This window comes from Phalacrocorax aristotelis, chromosome 1, assembly GCF_949628215.1.
Source record: "Phalacrocorax aristotelis chromosome 1, bGulAri2.1, whole genome shotgun sequence".
NCBI lineage: Eukaryota > Metazoa > Chordata > Aves > Suliformes > Phalacrocoracidae > Phalacrocorax > Phalacrocorax aristotelis.
In genome coordinates this window covers 82120525-82139478 of record NC_134276.1, presented here as the reverse complement: position 1 = coordinate 82139478, position 18954 = coordinate 82120525, and the positions used below count along the sequence as shown (strand labels likewise).

Sequence of the window (18954 nt, the reverse complement as noted above, 5' to 3'; positions counted from 1 at the left end):
ATGGGAGCAGAGAGCATTTGGCAGTCACCAATAAAAGCCTATGGGGGAGAAAGGAGGGGAAGAGAAGAAATAGAAGAGGAGGGTAAGAAGAGGACATTGGATAGCTTTCATGCTGTTCATTCATCTAAAAATAGGGTTTCAGTTTGCCTCTGAGTTTGTTTATGTTTGTCTTTCATTTGGAGACTGTGGATGGAGACGTGTCTTTTCAAACGCTTTGGGAACAGGGCCTGTGCACTTTAAGTTTCTGAAACAGGACCTGGAGACTTGGTTGCGCGTGCGGGGAGCTGCTGCGAGCTTCTCCCTGGCTGTGCTGCTTCCTCCGAGAGCTGGACAAGGTTCTTGCTGCCCCTATTTCTCACCAAATACTCTTCTAAAAATCTAGTGCATTGTTTTCCAAAACATCATTTGAATCCGTAGTTCTGTGTGTGCTTTGCTTTCTGCTGGCGAGAAATCCAAACATGCCCAAAGATGGGAGTTTGCCCTTGTGATTCAATGACTGGTGAGGTCTGGGCTGTACCTGACGCTGCTTGTTGCACATGGATTTTAGAATTTAAATAAAGGGAAAATCCGCTGTAAGGCTTTTATAAAAGAAAAGCTGTAAATTGGGGTTTTCAGGATACTGCAGTGACTCAGAATATGTTTGCTTTTGAAAGGCTTCAAGAAAAAATAGAACATACTCTTTTCCTGCTATGCAGAGATTACAACAGCAGCACCAGTACATCTGGGAAAGCCCAGCTTTGGTTCCTCCAGGATTGCCTTTCAACTCTCCATCAGCTTACCAAAGTGTCTACAACTCCTTCTGAGGTTTTCTTTTTCTAGAAACAGGGATGATGCTGCACGTTCTCTAGTAATCTATCTCACTGTATGGGCTTTTTTTAGAGCCTAATAAAAGTTGTCCTTGTACTTAGATAATCTCTTTTGGAGTCTTCAGTTTCTGCTGATAGGTAACACTTAAAATCATTAGATTAAAAAAACCAAGTTAAATATATTTAATAGGTTTTTATTTGCTTTCTGCTTTTTAGAGTTTGTGAGGCACAGGCAGACAGTCTGGAGAAGATGGGGGTTTTTTGTGGTTACTGGACCAGACAGCTCAGATATAATTAAAGTGCCTTTTTTGCATATGCAGCTTGCTACCCCGTCTGTATTTTCACAGGTTTTAGGATCACATCAAGTGTACATCTAATAGAGGTTGTTGTACTTCTTTTAGTTATTTTTATTTTTGAGTGAACTGTATCACCCAAGGCTAATGTGTATAACCTTGCATGACTGGGTGCCCAGTCTGTCTTTGGGGCTCCCCAGTGTAGTTCAAAAGGAATACAGGAAAGGCTAAAGTAGTCTGCATTTTTCAATTACTTTTCATGGAAATACAAAAATAGAATGTGTTTTTATTTAAAAGAGCTCTGCCGTGTCTCCTGGAAGCTATTCTGCAGTGGATTTTTATGCCCCAGGTTCTTTTAATGAGCCATAAGGGACTTGCATGGTGCAGTGCCATCCCTGGAGGCGAAGGAAGGAGTCTGTCATAGGAACCCCTGCTCACAAGGGGAAAGGTAGCCAAGTACGCAAGGTGCTTGAATCGCAATTCCTATGAGGCACACCAGACCAGAGCATTTTGGACTGAAAACATTTTTCTTAGCCACAAACTTGTTTGAACTTTTGGACCAAGCCATCTTTTTTTTTTTTTTTCTTCCAGAAAACCTATCTTTCATTATTATTTTTTAAGACAAAACCCTGATTTTTTTTCCACTGAAAAAATGAGATTTTAGGTCAATTCTGTTTCTGAAGCTATTTTTGACAGTCCCGTGAGGTTTTGTAGCCAGCATTGCTCATTGGTGTAACAAGAGATCAGCCAGAGGAATTCTCAGCTGCCTGCTAATTTGGTTTTCCTAATCCTGTGCCCCTCTGGAGTGAGAGTTAAATCCTTGGAATTTTGCATAATTAAGAAAGAAGTTTAAAAACCCATACTGCTTATTTGTGAATGATGAAGTTACAGTATCAGAATCATTTAACCAGTTTCTCAATGAGAGTTTAGGCCAAGCTCTCATTTCCAGGCCAATTTCCAGATTACCATTTTTGAGTGCTCTGGGAAAAATGAATCCAAAGTAGAAAACCGAAGTAGTTAATTTTCTTCCATTTTGTTGCTGATGGGATATATTTTGTATAACCTCTCCAGAAACTGTGAACAGTTTGTATTATAACATTCCATCCTAATAGAATATTTTTTTAGATATGAAACTGTGCATTACTGAAAAAAAGCAGTACGAAATGGGGAAAACTAATTCCCCAGATGTGCTGGTAGCTAATAGAAATAATATAAAAATAAGGTCATCTAGATGTAGACAGCGTACCCCGAAGGACCTTGATTTTTTTGAAAAGACCAGTGTTAGCTACTGAATAACCTGAAGAACCCCAATTCAAAGCAGAACTCAAAAAGTATTGCTGGACTCCTCAGTGTCTGAGCAGGAAACCCTTGCTGTCAAACTATATTTTGAATAAATAGAAATCATATAGGATCATAGAATGGTTTGGGTTGGAAGGGACCTTTAGAGGTCATCTAGTCCAACCCCCCTGCAGTGAGCAGGGACATCTTCAGCTAGATCAGGTTGCTCAGAGCCCCGTCCAACCTGACCTCGAATGTTTCCAGGGATGGGGCATCTGCAACCTCTCTGGGCAACCTGTGCCAGTGTTTCACCACCCTCATTGTAAAAATCTTTTTCCTTCTTCTACCCAGTCTAAATCTACCCTCCTTTAGTTTAAAACCATCACCCCTTGTCCTGTCACAACAGGCCTTGCTAAAGAGATTGCCCCCGTCCTTCCTATCGTCCCCTTTAAGTCCTGAAAGGCTGCAATAAGGTCTCCCTGGAGCCTTCTGCAGGCTGAACAACCCCAACCCTCTCAGCCTGTGCTTGTAGGAGGAGTACTCCAGCCCTCGGATCATTTTTGTGGCCTCCTCTGGACCTGCTCCAACAGGTCCATGTCTTCCTTGTGCTGAGGGCTCTAGAACTGGACGCAGCACTGCAGGTGGGGTCTCACCAGAGCAGAGCAGAGGGGCAGCATCACCTCCCTCGACGTGCTGGCCATGCTGCTTTTGATGCTGCTCCCAATCTCTTCCTCCCCCATGTTGTATTGATATCAGGGGTTGCCGTGATCCAGGTGCAGGACCTTGTACTTGGCCTTGCTGAACCTCATGAGGTTCTCACGGGCCCACCTCTGCAGACGGGCCCACCTCTCCAGCTTGTCCAGGTCTCTCTGAATGACATCGCATCCTTCTGGTGTGTCAGCTGCACTGCTCACCTTGGCGTCATCTGCAAATTTGCTGACAGTGCACTTGATCCCACTGTGTCATTGATGAATATAGTAAACAGTACTGGTCCCAGTACAGACCCCTGAGGGACACCACTCGTCACTGCTCTCCATCTGGACATCGAGCCATTGACCACTACCCTCTGGATGTGACCATCCAACCAATTCCTTGTCCACCGAGCAGTCCACCCATCAAATCCGTATCTTTCTAGTTTAGAGAGAAGGATGCTGTCGGGGTCCGTGTTAAAGCCCTTACAGAAGTCCAAAGAGATGACATCCATAGCTCTTCCCTTGTCCACCGATGTAGTCGCTCCATCATAGAAGTCCACTCGATTGGTCAGGCCGGACTTGCCCTTGATGAAGCCATGCTGGCTGCCTTGGATCACCTCCCTGTCCTCCATGTGCCTTAACACAGCTTCTAGGAGGATCTGTTCCGTGATCTTCCCAGGCACAGAGGTGAGGCTGACAGGACAGTAGTTCCCCGGGTCCTCCTTTCTACCCTTTCGAAAGATGCGTAGAAGTCCCCAAGGACTTCATCCACTGCCATGACTTTTCAAATAGCATGGAGAGCGGCTTAGTGGCTACATCAGCCAATTCCCTCAGGACTCTGGGAAGTGTCTCATCAGGTCCCATAGACTTGTGTATATCCAGGTTCCTCAGGCAGTCATGAACCTGATCTTCCTTTAGAGTGGGAGGGGCTTTATCCCCCTGGTCTCCATCCTGCGGTCCATTGGCTTGGGAGGGGTGAGGAGAGAGGTTACCAGAGCAGACTTGAGGCAAAAACGTTGTTGAGTACCTGATCTCCTGATCTGTTGATACTAGGTCGCCAATTGGAACTTACAGTGTAAATAAATAGTTCCAATGTAGTTCCACATTTTTTTTTATCCAAGGTAAAGGAACAAAACCTTGTTTGGAGCTCATATATACAAGGGGGACAGGTTAGTTGGATTCTTAACAGCCACTCTACTTTATCTTCCTGCAGACCACCAGAAGAGGTTAGTGATTTTTAGACTCTCTGCTTGCAGGGTGGCTGCTGTGTGGAGTGTGCAATGGCAGTTTCTTCATCGCATAGTTCGAGTGGGTGGGTTCATGAAGGAGCACAACCCTGTTTCCAGTTATGTAAAGAGCAGAGTTTTACTCATTAGAAGAAACTCAAATAATAATGGCACAAGGGATATAGGGGCTGAAGAAACTTATTTTTGAAAAAAGATTGCAAGAACTACAAATGTACAGCATAATTGCAAGATGAGTAGCAGGATGCTGATCTCTGGCTTACAGCATTTTGATGGGGAGAGAGAAATCTAACTTAAGTGCCCTGGGTTTGTATTGGGATGTAAGCGCAGTCAGTGACAGTACTTTTCTGAGAAAGTTATTCAGCTTTCTTTGCAGCTAAGGAAGTTGGGTTTTTTTTGCCTTGGAAATCTTGTATGGTATGATGCTTAGTGTGCAACACACTGGCTGATCTTAGCACTGCTCAGCCCTGGGTAGTGGCATGGAAAGAGACTGGAAATGGAGGTGAGGAGCTGCACGATTTGAGGATTTGATATCTGATTGAAGAACCACTGAAAATGCTGAGGCCTGTCATTGCTTTCCCTGGGCTTTGGATAAGGCTCCAAAATTAGGGGTATCTGATGTCTGTGTTTGCTGCCACCAGGCAGGCACTGGTGGCCAGCATGTCGAGCCAGGAAGGGCTGCGTGTATTTCTGAGCTGTGAGCGTGGCTCTTGTACTCCAGCAGGTGGGAGGCTGTTCAGCCTACGTCAGTTTAGAGGTGCACGAAGCATCTGGGTAGATACATGAAAAAAAAAATATTTACATAATCTCCCTTGCTGTTGCCATGAACTCCAGCCGGTGGTTTCTCCTCTTCCGAGCAATCTGATGAAGTGCTAAGTCGTGCCAGCTGAGAAACAAAGTTTTCGCTCTGGATGATGACTTGGTGAAAAGCTGCGTAGGGCAGAGCTGCCATCAAAATCATTGGTGATTCACTGTTTGTTTTTCACAAATTTCCTACACTCCCTGCCCACGCACTATAGATGACAGCATTGTGTATGGGGACTGTGAACATGACAAACATTATTTATGAAGCAGTGTCTTTATCAAGGATTTTTTTCCTTAGCATACTGTGTAAAATTCTCAGTCTCTGTGTTGCTATTGTCAAAATCATGTTATAAATATAGCTGGCCTGCCTGCGTGAGTAGAAAGCTTTCAAAGGTGTTCTAAAAAGCTTCAGACTAACTGTGTGAGGTCAGGCAGAAACCGCCAAGTGCTCCTCGCTGTGCTCCGAGGAGCCATGGCAGCTGTGTTCAGCACTCTTTTGGCTACTCCTGATAGGGAGAGTTCGGGCAGTTACAGTTGATTTTGATCTTGCACAGCCATGGTGGGGGGAGGATTTTTGAGAGGAGATCTGCCCCTTCCTTACCACTTGTTGCACTGTCTCAGGACAACTCTGGAATGAGAAGGAGGGAACCCAGTCACAGCTTGTTCGTGTGTCTGGGGTTTCTCCTGGACTGGACTTTGAGCTTGCTTTGCAGTGGAAAAATTAAAAGATCAATTCTTCCCCCTTAAGATTCATGACATCTGGCAGCAAAAGGTGTCCTGGGAGTCACAGCTGCTCCAGCTGGGTGGTCTCTCAGGTGCTTGGTACGCAGCTTCAGGTCAAGGACATTATTCTTTTCTTATTCTTATTTTACAAAACGTTGTAGTTGGATCTAGGTCCTTAATCCAAATCTGGTTGGTCAAATGCTAAAGGACACTGAAGACACAAGAGAACTTAATGGGTAAGGAAACTGGATAATCTCGTACATAGTGGGGTACAGCTAAGCGTGATGGAGAACGGGTGCTGAATGTGGTGCTCACAGTGATGTTGGGTTTATTTTTTTCATGCTATAGCTATGTTTGAAGAAAAGAGAATAGCTTTTATTCAATGGGGGAAAAAGCTGGCGCTACCAACCACTTACCAGGCTCTGAAGATCCATCAACAAAAACTGAGAGCCGTCAATACTGTTTATTTTCAGACCAATTTCATGGCCTTGCCTGTTTTCATAGTTGGACGAAGAGGAATGAAACTATGGAATAAGAAGGGGCATTAACATTTTGAAATGAAACTGCATAATTAGGCTGATTTGTATTTGAGTGGCTTTATCAGGTACCTTGCTTTGAAGTCTGCAGTAACACATTTATCCTCTTCTGTATGCTCTGTGCACGAAGGACACATAACCCAGGAAGCTGTGAGCAAAATATGCTGAGGGTAAAGGGTTTTTGAAAGCTGATGGCATGACAGCTGCAGCTGCATAGGTTCAGTTTGGCAAATAAAAGTTTCTGTAAGCGTCAGGTTTTATGGCCATGACTCTGTTATTGTTGTATTTTTAAATTCGGGTTAGCTGTGTAGAAGAAAGTCGAGACCATGAGCTGTTCATCCTCTGGCTCAGCTGGTGAGGAGCTTGTAACTCTAGCAATTGTTTCTGTTTTTCATAACAGTGGGAACTTTATGGGCTATTTTTCCCTTTCTCTGTCCAAAGTAAATGTGCTGCTTAAAAACAAAGAAAGAAGTTGCGGGCTGTCTGGCAGGCACAGTTTGAACTTGGGGTGCCTTAGGTTGGAGGGGTAGTTTTCAAAATGTACCTTTCTCCTGAAAATTGGTGTTGCAGCACAGTGGTTTTATTTGTGTGGATCCATTTTACATTTCTTGCTTTGTAATGCTGCATTTTTAACGAGCCTCCACATTAATAGACAACGATCAGTATTAAAGTGCTCTTTAGTGGTCTTTCCAGGTACGTACACTGATCCATCAACTGGACCGATAGCTATATATCTATTCAGAGCAGATTATATAGTTCCAGTGTAGCTGAGGTCGTATCTTAAAAAAATATTTAAACTCTTGTTTGTTATTTAACTTAATGGCAAATCAGCAGATTCGTGTGTACAAACAGGATATTTTTTAATAAGAACTGCTGAAGTAGCGCTTCTCAATAAGCTGAAGTATTGTCCTTTACTGTGCATTGCAAGAAGAGAGCACACACTGTTTCAACACATAGAGAACAGAGGAAAAGTAATCACACAGATAAAAGGATCGGTAATGCTGGTGTGTGCAAAGCCACCTCTTTGCACTCACAATATTTGCCCTAATTATTAGACGTCCTGTATTTTCTGAATTTTATTGTGGAAAACTCTTTGCAGCATCTTCAGGAGAGTGACAGAGTCATCAAAACAGCTGCCCGTGTGGGTGGAATTTGATATCCCAGACCTTAGAAAAACCAAAACAAAGCAAGTCCCAGTAAACTGGAGTAGATTGGCAGAGCACTGCGAGTTGCTTAGTGGTAAGGGCTTCTCCCAGGCTGTCTGACATTAGTGTGTAGGACAGGGTGGTGTTTGCATGTGAGAACATAGTGTGAGAGTGATAAAACCAAAATGGAAGTGTAGAGTGATTATGTAGCAAGTGAAAACTCCTAATCCCTAAAAGCTAACTGCTTACTTTCTGCATGTTTGAAATGTGCCTGTCCCTGCCTTCTAGAGGCATGTGTACTCCGTGTCGCTACCACCTGTAACACTGCTGGCTGCTGATACAAACTCGTGACTCAAGGAAAACTTCCTTCCATAGAAAATGGCTCCTGCGATGCCTTTATTTCAGTCCCAGTTGTGAAGGAGAGAATGTGCGTGAGGGAGCACACACGGTCACAGTACGGAGTGAGTGGGTAGCCACTGCTGGAGGTGTCCACGTCGGCTCTGAGAGTAGCCATTCACCTAATGAGTTTGCCGGTTGTTCTGGAGGGGGCTGACAATCTCTGCCAAGGTTCACTATAGTACTGGGGGTAGATGTTAGAGTAACTAACATAGTAACTAACATAATAGAGTAACATGGCCTCCTGATAAGGGCATTTGCCTGGGGTGGGGTAAAGTGTGGTTCAAGCTCTTGCTCTAGGCCAGGTAGTAGAAACCTCTTCCTGAGTCCTCTGTGTCTTAGATGAGTAACTGAGAGCTCTCACCCTGCTTCCAAATGTAAATATTTGGAGATGTCTTGCATTTTGTTCCTATCAACTAAATCACACCCACCCCCACAACTCCCCCAAAATAAGTAAAAGACCCTAGATTTTTTTTGCTGTGCAGACCTGGTATGTAGGCAGTCAGAATGGCTATTTTCCACATGTGCCCCAGATCTCATTTTCCTTAGACCCAAACCCCTTTCTGGAAGTAGTATCAGTTTATAGAAAACACTGGTTAGAACTGCTTGAAACAATAAGTGTAGGGGTTGGTATTGAATTAAAGGCTTTATTATTAGTCAAATCCCAGTTCTTGGACTAATGGAATTAGTCGTTTTATTTTACTTCATTATGAGATCCTGGTGGTATGCTCAAATCAGATAATGTAATCTCTGTGTATCTTAAAAGCTCAAAATCCAGGAGGTAAATTGAAGTACTCAAATATATATTTTTTGCCTTGTATACAATACTCAGGCTGATACGATTTTTGCATGCTTGGAAATGATGGTGTGCGCTCTCTCACATGCATTCTCTCACATAGTAGATCATTTACTTCTTTCTAAAATGTTGCATTTTTTTTAAATTATACTGAACATAATAGAAATAGATGCCACTCCTAAATGTTCAAAGCATTGGCTGCAGACACATTAATACTTATTGTTGGATGCAGAAATGGGTTAACTTCTGTGCTGTGTTTGCAGATGTTTAATCCAAATTGTTTAAATGCATTTCACATACACTTTTGGCCTTAATTTTTCATATGCTTAACATCAATCTCGTTAGGCTGAGGAGAAGGAGCGCTATTTCATATTCAAAATTTCATTGGAAATCTTTACATTTAGAAAGAACATAACATGAATGGTTGGCATTCATGACATGAACGGATACTGCAACCTGCAGTATTGAGCAAAGGTTGTCTTCGGGATAGAGCCCACCTTTTCCATGGCTTGGGGTACAGGAGAACTCAGAGAGGACATGCCATTTTTCGCTGTGTCACGGGCTGTGGTTCCTTGTTCAGCTTCATGAGCAGTTGAACATTGAGGGCTGTTGGGAGCATGTTTGTGTTCATCACAGGAGCTGGAGCGGGGTCTATTTAAGGCAGCTTTGCCACTAAAAATAATACTTATGCAGCTATTGTATTTGATTTTCAGTCAGCTGCCATTAGCTTGCAGGGTTCGCGTTATTCCGGCTGAAGCAGGAAACCGTTTTAACACTTGAGAAAAATGTAGCACCAGCCTCTCGAAATATACAGTATATGAACTGATTAAAAGAAGATTTCTTATCCCTTTTATCAACCCAGGCTATCCCAGATCTTTTGTGTTTAGATTGATGAAGCCTCTGGCTTTTGTCATGTAGCCCATTACTGTGGTCTCAGATGGTTTAATTGCTGCAGTTCGTTCAGTGCATGCAGTCACGGTTGCGACAGCTATGCATGTATTCTCGACCTGCAGCAAAATTCAGAGTATTGCAATGCAGCTTAATTCTCCTTTACTAAAAAAATACCCAGAAAGATCTGTTTACGTGAAGACCGATAAAATTTCAGCTGTACTTTTACAGTTGCATCTAGGGTTTTTAAGGTGTTCTGTCTCCATTTTAGCACATCCAAAAAAGTACTCAGCCCCTTCTGGTTCTAACTGTGGTCCTTCTGGATAAACTCCTCCAAAAACACTACTGTCTGCTGAAGTAAGAAATTCAGAAAATCTGAACATGTATTTTGATGCATTTTAACGGAGCTTTCTGAATTCTGGAGGTTGGCTTTCTGGGTGTATAAAAACGTTCAGTGCAGAGTGGGTATGTTAGGGATGAGTATTTTGTTAGACAATTCCTTTGTACATATTTTATGTTTATTAATGTCAGAAAAGGAATTAAATGCATCTCTATTACATATCAATTTTTTTAAGAGAATGCTTTTTAAATATTCTAAACATGAAATAGTATCCTGAGGCATTTGGAAAACTTGGAGAGGTTGATCGTAGAACAGGAAATATTTTCCCCTTTGTTTTAGCCATTTTAATACTTCTGTGAAAGCATGTGCATTCTTGTGTTCCTTGTTTACCCTTAGACTAAAGTTAGAAGGACCCCCGCCCCAATAAATGGAAATCACAGTTGTAATATTCTGAAGTGCATATCTTTACGCAGGCACAGGTTCATGCTGTCTTGCTAGATGAAGTATCTCTGCTGTGGATGTGAATTCTGCCTCCCCTGTGGGGAACACCAGCTTTCCAGTGTCCCACAGGGGGTGTCTCGCAGTACTGATCTCCATTATCATGGATCTCCAGCCTTGGGAATGAGACAGCATGCGAGCTAGGAGCGAGGAAGTGTCTGTCTTTGGCAATGCCATGTCTATATTAATTGCCATTAAATAGTTTTGATATCTAAACTACTGCTTTGTAAAGTGCTAACTTCTTGACAAAGCTAATACCTTTTTCTGTACATACATTACTTAATACACACAAGGACAATATAGCGTAAGATAAGGCAGCTTTAGTGCAAGGCTCTGAACTGTAACACGGGATCGCCTGGACTGTACTTATTCTCTTCTTAGTGGAGACATCATATTAATAATTTTGCCACTGACGTCAAGGGGAACAGGATGCCATCCTAGATAATGACCTTAATGAAGTCAGTCTTTCTTAATGAAGATTAATGTTGTGCATCCATGTTCGGATATCTTCCTCTGAATGCTTCAGTGTCACGCAGCAAGTCTTGTGCTTCTTCAAATTTAGTATTTAGATGACGTTTGATTAATCTGAAAGACTTGTCATCTTTGGTGATACTAGCACTCTCTTGGGAGCCGCTGTGTGACGCCTGCTGTGTTTGGAGATGCCAGAGCATCCTAGGCTGCAGTAATTTTTAATGCCAGCTGGAAACCAGCGTGCTGCCTGTCATGAGCCGCACTGGCTATGGAGGAGCATCTGGAAATAGGGTGGCAGAGTCAGGCCATAGCATACTCATACCATCCAGTTGTTTACTAACTCTTCATTAATCTGCAGGTGGCTATCTGGGATGGCATTAGTAAAGGGCTGGCCACGTGGTCCTAAACCGCATGTAATGCTAAAATGGTATTTCATGTAGTTTATTTGTCCCTTCACCTTAATTCTCATTCTGTCCAGGAACAATATTCTGTATATTGATTTCATATGATAGACTATATAGCTGTACTGGAGTGACTTCAGAACTGGTTTGGTTCATACTAACAGCAATACCAGGGAAGTGAGGAAGAGAGGGATTACCTCTACTGGCAGACAAATTGTGAGAGTTTATGCCTGGAGTCGGGAAATCATTTTAGAGAGAGTTGAAATAAATGACCAAGGTAAGTGAGGGGTTTATAAAGTGGCAATGATATGCAGTTTCATGAAGCTTGAAGAAGTAATTAAGCAAACAGAATTCAGACATTGTAATGCTATGTTTGCCATGTTATTTGCAATATAATCTTCTTGTGTGCAAAAATACTGAATTCTTTTACAGTGGAAACCCATCTAAATACAAGCACACACCTAAGTTGCTAGGGTAGGAGAAAAACAAGTAGACATAATTGGTTTTGATCTTAGTAGTTTCAAATGGAATTGAATAAAAGAATAATGAAAAGTAGACAGCTAATCCGATAATGGCATTTACCTAAATGAGTACAGACTAAAGTCATTAACAATAACAATAATGCATTAAGATAAAAATTGCTTTCTCCAACTTGCATTAAAATTTGTGTTATCTAAAACTGCCTTGTGTAGGGGTTCTTATTTCCCACCCTGTGCTTGATCCACATTATTCACTAAGGCTTAGGGCTCCACAGACATCAACAGAGGTCGATCATTGCCCATAGTTTTGCATCTACATTCAGGATTCCTTGCAGTAGTTGCGAGCTTTTTTTTTTATTGTACAAAGGACAGAAGAAGGAGACTTCACTAAAAGACATCTGAAAGACTGTGTGTTGGAGGCTCAGGAGAAAGAGGTCAGGTATGCAAGAATTGCCTACACATGCTTACGAGTAATTTAGGTGCATAGTGATACATAAGTCAGGATGTACCACTTAACGTTTATTCTGAAGCCCCTGAACATCCAGTCCATTAAAAAACCAAATGCTTGAAAAAATATTAGGAAAACTGCAGTCAGCGTCTTATTAAAAATGTGCTTATAACTGTGGACAGGAGATGTGGGAAAAGCGGACAGATTCTTCAAAGGCACAAGATGCATTTAATCAGTCATCTCCTTTGCTGAGTCATCTGTTCTGGTATCTTAGTTACTTACCTGATAAGCGAACTGCTTGGTTGAGTGGAGGAAAGATGTTAAGTGTTAGTGGGAGGACCAGAGAGAAAATACAGCTGAAGCTGGAGACTTCTGAAAGAAAAGAAGTAACTGGTTGGTAGAAGAAACCAGAGAAGGCTTTAAGTCTGATTTAAGGTTTTATAAAAGTCAGTTATGAGAGGCCCCTTGCAGTCAGCAGTTTGTGTCCTATCAGGCTGATCGCTTTATCCCAGAGCAGTATTTCTGTTTGCGCTCTTCTCTGTTTGTTTTTGTGTTGGGTTTTTTTTTTTTTCTTGGTGATGAAGGAGCCATTTGCAGGTCATATTCTGACGTACAGTCCTACAATCTAAATAATAGAGAAGCTGTGTATGTATGTCTGAACACATATGCAGGGCATGAACTTCAAAAACCAAGTCACTCTGACTTGATGCTTAAAGATCTTCTCCTCCATTTAAGCTCCTGCAAGGAGCTAGGTCAGGCTGATGTTGATGTAGGCTGATGAAATTTTCCTCCTCGTATGGAGAGAGAGAAACAGAAAATACTCTACCTGTCTGTCTTGCCTTTTCCCTTCTTTGGTTGCCCCACAGAATGGAAAATAGCCTTAGGCAGATGTGACTGATATAATTGCTCCAGCACCTGTTCTCCAAGGGAGCCTGACTTTTCTGGACCTCTCCCAAGCCTGGTTGATTTTGCAGTAATTTATGGGCTGTATGTAAAATTGTACTGTGCTTTAGAAGGAAGATGGGGCTTTTAATTTACCTTGTGTCACGGAAATCATAGGAGTCTTTGAATAGATTAAATTATCAAATATTGTATTTTGGCTCATAGAAGACTGATATTTATTTGCCAAATAAAACAGACTTTTTCAAGGAAACATTTCTTGAGCCTCTCACTGCTTTAGCAGATTAGATTTCACTGGCCGTAACACATGATTTTCTTAAAATATTTTAGTTAATTAGTCATGTGTTCCATTAGCATAGTAAAACCTATGTTAATGTGACCTAGCAGAGATTTTATCAAACCCATCAAGTGTAAAAGAGGAATATCTTCTTTAGTGCACAGCAACTGGGCAGAGTGATGCCACATTTTTTATAGCTGCTCAGCAATCTATCATGGCATTGGAAGGTACAGAGCTTGCATCCCACTGTTTTTAGCCAGACAGAGCCAACCCAGTGACCGCCAAGGACATACTGGGAGCTTGCAGACTGCCAGAATAGAAAACCTGGTTGGAAAGAACAGCCCTCATAATCTTGTTGGATGCTTTCTTCTTTCCCTTGGTTTTGAACCCTTGATCTGCTATAAAAAAAAAAAAATGAGGTGGAGTGCTCATATTCATATTAATGTGAAATTAACCTGGGTAGGATTCCTGAGGCAGTGCTGAGTTGGCTGCTCTACTCATATAAAGCAGCACAGCTCTGCACAAAGAGGCTCACTGGCATCCCCAAAGCAGAATATTAATGCAGGGCTGTACCAGAGCTAGCAAGCCCTGCCTCTCCAAGTTGTTTGGCACGTCTAGTGTTCAAGCTGGGCCTTGTGGTTGTACAGCTCGCTGCTTGTAGTTACAGAGCTAACTCAGAGATAAGGCAGAGGATGAACAGTTACCTCCAGAGTTAGATTTGCCCCTGGTAATTTTTTTCCAAAAAAGAGCAATAATTCATATATCCATGCAAAATTCAGTTAAGGAATATTTATTTAATTTGTGGTAATTCCTAAAAGCCCCTCGTGTCCCTTGGTTTTTGTGCTCTATGGGAAACAGGACATGTCCTAAACAGTATAAATATTGTGTTGTCTTAACATTTTCTAATGGATGTCCTTTTTGCTTCCCATTCTTGTTCCAAAATTAAATATCTAGGTTTGAAATTTTTCATGGTAGACATATCAGTGATATTTCTGTTTATGAAGATGCTCATCTCAGAGGAATTGATAAGATGAAATACTCACAAACTCTACTTCTGTAGTTATAAAGTTTCTTCTACATTATCAGGGTTGAAAGGAATTAGTTTCATAGTATACGTTGTCTGGTTGTGGATTCTGTTCTCGATCACTTTTATCTATAAATGACAACAGCTTTTTAAAAAATGTAAATGTTTACTTGCAGTTTTGCAAATAAGGTTTATGTGACTCTTGCTGCTTTGGTTTTGCCTGAGTTAAGCTAATGAGCTTGGCTTGTGTCACCGTGCAAACCTTTAGTTTGAGATTATTAAATCTAGCTCTTCAGCAGTAAGTCACTAGAAGAAAAAGAAGAGGTGAAGAGGCAAAAATAAAGATAAAAATTTCAGTAGTCAAATACAGGGGTAGTGCAGATGTTTGCGTATGTGGCCCATGTATATATAAATACCATAAAGGTACAGAGCATAGTACATGCATTGAGTGTACAGATGTGCAGTTGTTCACTTTGAGGTAACAGCTTTATCTATTATGGTTGCCTAATGACATACAAAAAATACTATGGAAAAAAGCTTCCTTGATGAACTCAAACATACTGCATGCATCATAAGAAGTGGTGTTTAATGTGTAATTCCTTTTGATCTATATTGCTAGATGGTGCTGCATATTTGTGAATTATTTTTGTCTCATATGTATATGTGAATACACACGTTCAGTCATAGGTGTGCATATATAGGTACGTGTATGTGTTTGTGTACACACATGTATATACAGGTTGTATGTTTGCCCATATATATACTTACACATATATAGGCAAAATATAAGAAATGTGTACAAAGGTGTTTACATACAACAGGATGCATAGCTACTAAGTAAGATCAAATTTTACTGATTTTTCATAATAAGGACCTTCAGCCAATGTCTTTTAAAGTCAGTGGGCACCCTTTGACTGCAGATGTGTGTGCAGAACAGATGAATTCTAAGTGAACAGTGAGAAAATGTGCATGCAATGAAGGTACAGATGCTGAAATTTAAACTGAAAGTGAGGACTTAGAGAGCGAAGTTTGTTAGTTGTAAGTCTGCCGTGTTCTGATGAAGGGCAGATTGGTGGGTTTGTCTTTACAACTCAGCTGATGTACATCAGAGTTTTTCCATTATCTGCAGCTGCATCAGGTTATGTCTACTGACAAGTTTGATGTTTATTTTTTAACACGGTTAGAATGAAAAACAAATTCTTCTTTCTTTCCCTGCAGTGCTAATATCTGTTCTTTGATGATGCTGTGATGAATTCTGAAATTCTTTCTTGAAGTTAATTGTCAGCCTTTAAGCTTGTCTGTGTGCTTGCACTTCTCTTTGACTGATGATTACTACTCTCACCTAAGCTAAATACTAGCTAAGAGAATAGCTTTTTGTAGATGTTATCACAGGTGGGAGGTAGAACAGCTAAAGCTTTTGATTTGCTTTGCAAGCATAATTGGTACCTTACAGAGGCGTAGCATATCTCGTGTTGTTTTCCTGTATAAATTTTAACACATACGTTGTTCTAGTGGCTTTTCAAAAACATGAAACACACTGCCCTTTAGTTGATCTTGGTCTAAACACAATATTGTCATAAAGAGGGGATGGGATATGTCAGAAGAGAGAAGGGGCTCTGTGTACTCTCTGAACAGTCTGGTGGAGTGGGATTAGCAAGTTGAGGGAGGTAAGGTGCATGTTGTCCACCGACCTGTGGAAGTCTGCATGTCTGACTGACCGTGAGGGGAAAGGAACAAAGTGACGACCAAGTACTGTACAAAGAAAGCAAACTGGGAAAAGCAGACAAGGGTTTTTTTTTTTTTCCTGCTTTGTGCTTCTGGTTGCTGGAATCCTAATGTTTCTGCAACAATACTTTGTTAAATGGTTTCAGACAGAATTGACTTTGTTTTGCATGTCTGTACTCCTTTTAAGGAATGCTGCTCTTAGGAAAACAAAGATGTTTGAAAGGCTAGAGATGTCCAAGAAAATGGCCTTTTAGAAAAGAGGACCTGTGTTGTTTTTGCTAGCAGTAGAAGAGATGGTTCTGTTTATTAAACTGTGCATACCATATGATGCTTCATATTTTTCCATTTGATTTCCTGTAGGGTGATTTCACTTGGAACAGCATGTCAGGGCGCAGTGTTCGTCTGAAGTCAGTTCCCGTTCAAAGCCTCTCGGAGCTGGAGCGTGCTCGGCTGCAGGAAGTGGCTTTTTATCAGTTGCAGCAGGACTGTGACCTGGGCTGTCAGATTACTATCCCCAAAGGTAAGGGCTTGATAAACTGTCTCTGTTTAGATTGCTAAGCCACTGACTTCATATCACAGCAATAAAGGGAGAAAACACTAGATTGTTTATTCCACAGACATCGTCTTTCATTTCATTTTTGCTTAAACATAGTTATTACATAAAAACAACTAGTAATGCTTGTCTACTGTATCCAACTCAGGCTATCTGGGGTGGGATCATCTGATCAAGGACAGATGTCAACAGGGTAGATAATCTAAATCAGACCTATTCATGCTAGGATCCCTCGACACTCAGTTGAGAGAAAAAGGCTTTTCTTATGCTTCCTGACATCCAAAAGGATCCATCTTTATAGGTTAGATAGTTTCATACCATAAAAGTGGCTTTTTCACTTTGTACTGTATTGGCTCAAAAGGAAGCCAAGCATCACTAGTCAGGCAGACAGTGAAGACATCTGCATCAAATAACATGAATCCTACCCAAGTTTTCCTAAAGACAGTGTGATTATTTCCTAGAAAACAAGTTAATTTTCAGAGTAAAACATTGAACCCCTAAGGAACGGGAGATTAACTGAAAAAGAGAAGCTCGGCTAACAGAATCCTGATGCAGGATATGTACACGTAGTAGGCCTGTACTTAGGTTACTGCGGAACAGATTTAAACCTCACTAAAACTAATGCAAAAGTTTCCATTGTTTCTGGTAGGCTGGAGATCAAGCCTAGCAAAGACAGCTATTGTGCTATGATAATATCATCTGCAAATCTGGCTTTCTGGTTGTTCCTTTCCAGATGTTGTGTACTTATTTAAAGAATAACAAGGGACCACTGAATTCTCACCTTTGGCTATGAGCGGGGTACTGTGTGGTGGCACATACACAGTGATGCCACAGGACTGGTTCTGAATGAATCAAAGTTAAGCAGAAAAAAAGGCGTCTAGTCAATGCAAATAATGGTGTGGAGATGAGGAAATGTGAAAGACATCTGCTTGGGTATTCATCAGCTTCTTAGGATCTGCAGAAAACTCTGGCCAAAATCAAGAAGTCCCACTTAGCAATTACAGCTGGACATCAGTTTTTAGTGAGATGGATACGATCAACTTCTTCAAGCCCCAATCCAGCTCCCCTGGTCCCTCAAAAAATGCTCCATCAATATGAAAAAAATTTTGCAGAACATTCATATGAGGAACTGAATCACTAAGGGCACTGTAGTCTTTTCTGGCAGTCTGAACTGCCACTGCCAGTTCCACTGGGAGATGAATATACATATATGGAGGTAATACCATCTGAGACAATAGAATATATGTGTTCATATTCAGAAACTTTGAGCTTTGGAGAGTGAGCACTATTTTTGTGTTCTCCTTGCTGTTTCCTGCTGGGACTGCCATGAAAGGCCAGCCATCTGGGAAAGCCAGGATCTCTTCCCAGTCAGCACACCCTTCCTCTGCAAGATGCTTTGGTGTCAGAGGCAACTTGGCACAGTGCTGCCAGGGCTTGCAAACTAGGAACTGTTGAATCTTTCAGGCTGAGATCACACACAAGAACAGTTTTTATTTTCACAGCACATACATATGTGGGTAATTATATAATGTGTAATTAGTTTTAGATATACTGAGTCTGAAAAGTATAATTTCATGTATAAAAACTAAATAAGAGTAATACAAACTCTGGTGAAGCATCTTAAAATAAAAGTAACTTCACAAACTCAGGTACCTGGATTCCAGTTTCACTTCTATGGCTGGCCCCATCATTTCACAGAATCACAGAATCATAGAATGTCCTGAGTTTGAAGGGACCCACAAGAATCATCAAGTCTGACTCCTGTGCCTGCACAGGACAGCCCCAAAGTTCACATCATGTGTCTGAGGGCGTTGTCCAAGTGTTTCTTGAAGAGCGTCAGGCTTGGCACCGTGACTGCCTCCCTGGGGAGCCTGTTCCAGGCCTCCACCACCCTCTGGGTGAACGACCTTTTCCTAATGTCCAACCTAAACCTCCCCTGGCACATCTTCCTGACATTCACATTTCACATATCTTTTGCTTCAGTTTAGATGAGAAATAAATTAGCTATTCAGTTCTGCTGCTTGGATTAGATTTACCAGTGAGATTATTGGTAAGAGGCATATTATTTTGCACCTGCATACTTGCTCTGACTGACTAGATCATGAATTTTCCTGTGTTCTAAGGTATGCAGGGTGCAAGTGAGTTTTAAAATGCTGTGGTACTATCTGTTGAAGGAAGTGAATTAAGGTGCACCTAGTATTTAACTGTCCATCCTGTTTCTAAAGCTGGCATGAATT

General features: G+C 41.5%; 1 protein-coding gene across 5 annotated transcripts in view; it reads left to right on the top strand.

Moving 5' to 3' along the window:
* ARHGAP6 (Rho GTPase activating protein 6) overlaps window positions 1-18954 on the top strand; it is a 342719-nt gene that overhangs the window by 259175 nt on the left and 64590 nt on the right. For all 5 annotated transcript variants that reach the window (XM_075095440.1, XM_075095462.1, XM_075095459.1 and 2 more), the window contains one exon: window positions 16525-16684. In XM_075095440.1, the coding sequence (XP_074951541.1) occupies window positions 16525-16684 (160 nt within the window). The remainder of the gene's footprint in view (window positions 1-16524; window positions 16685-18954) is intronic.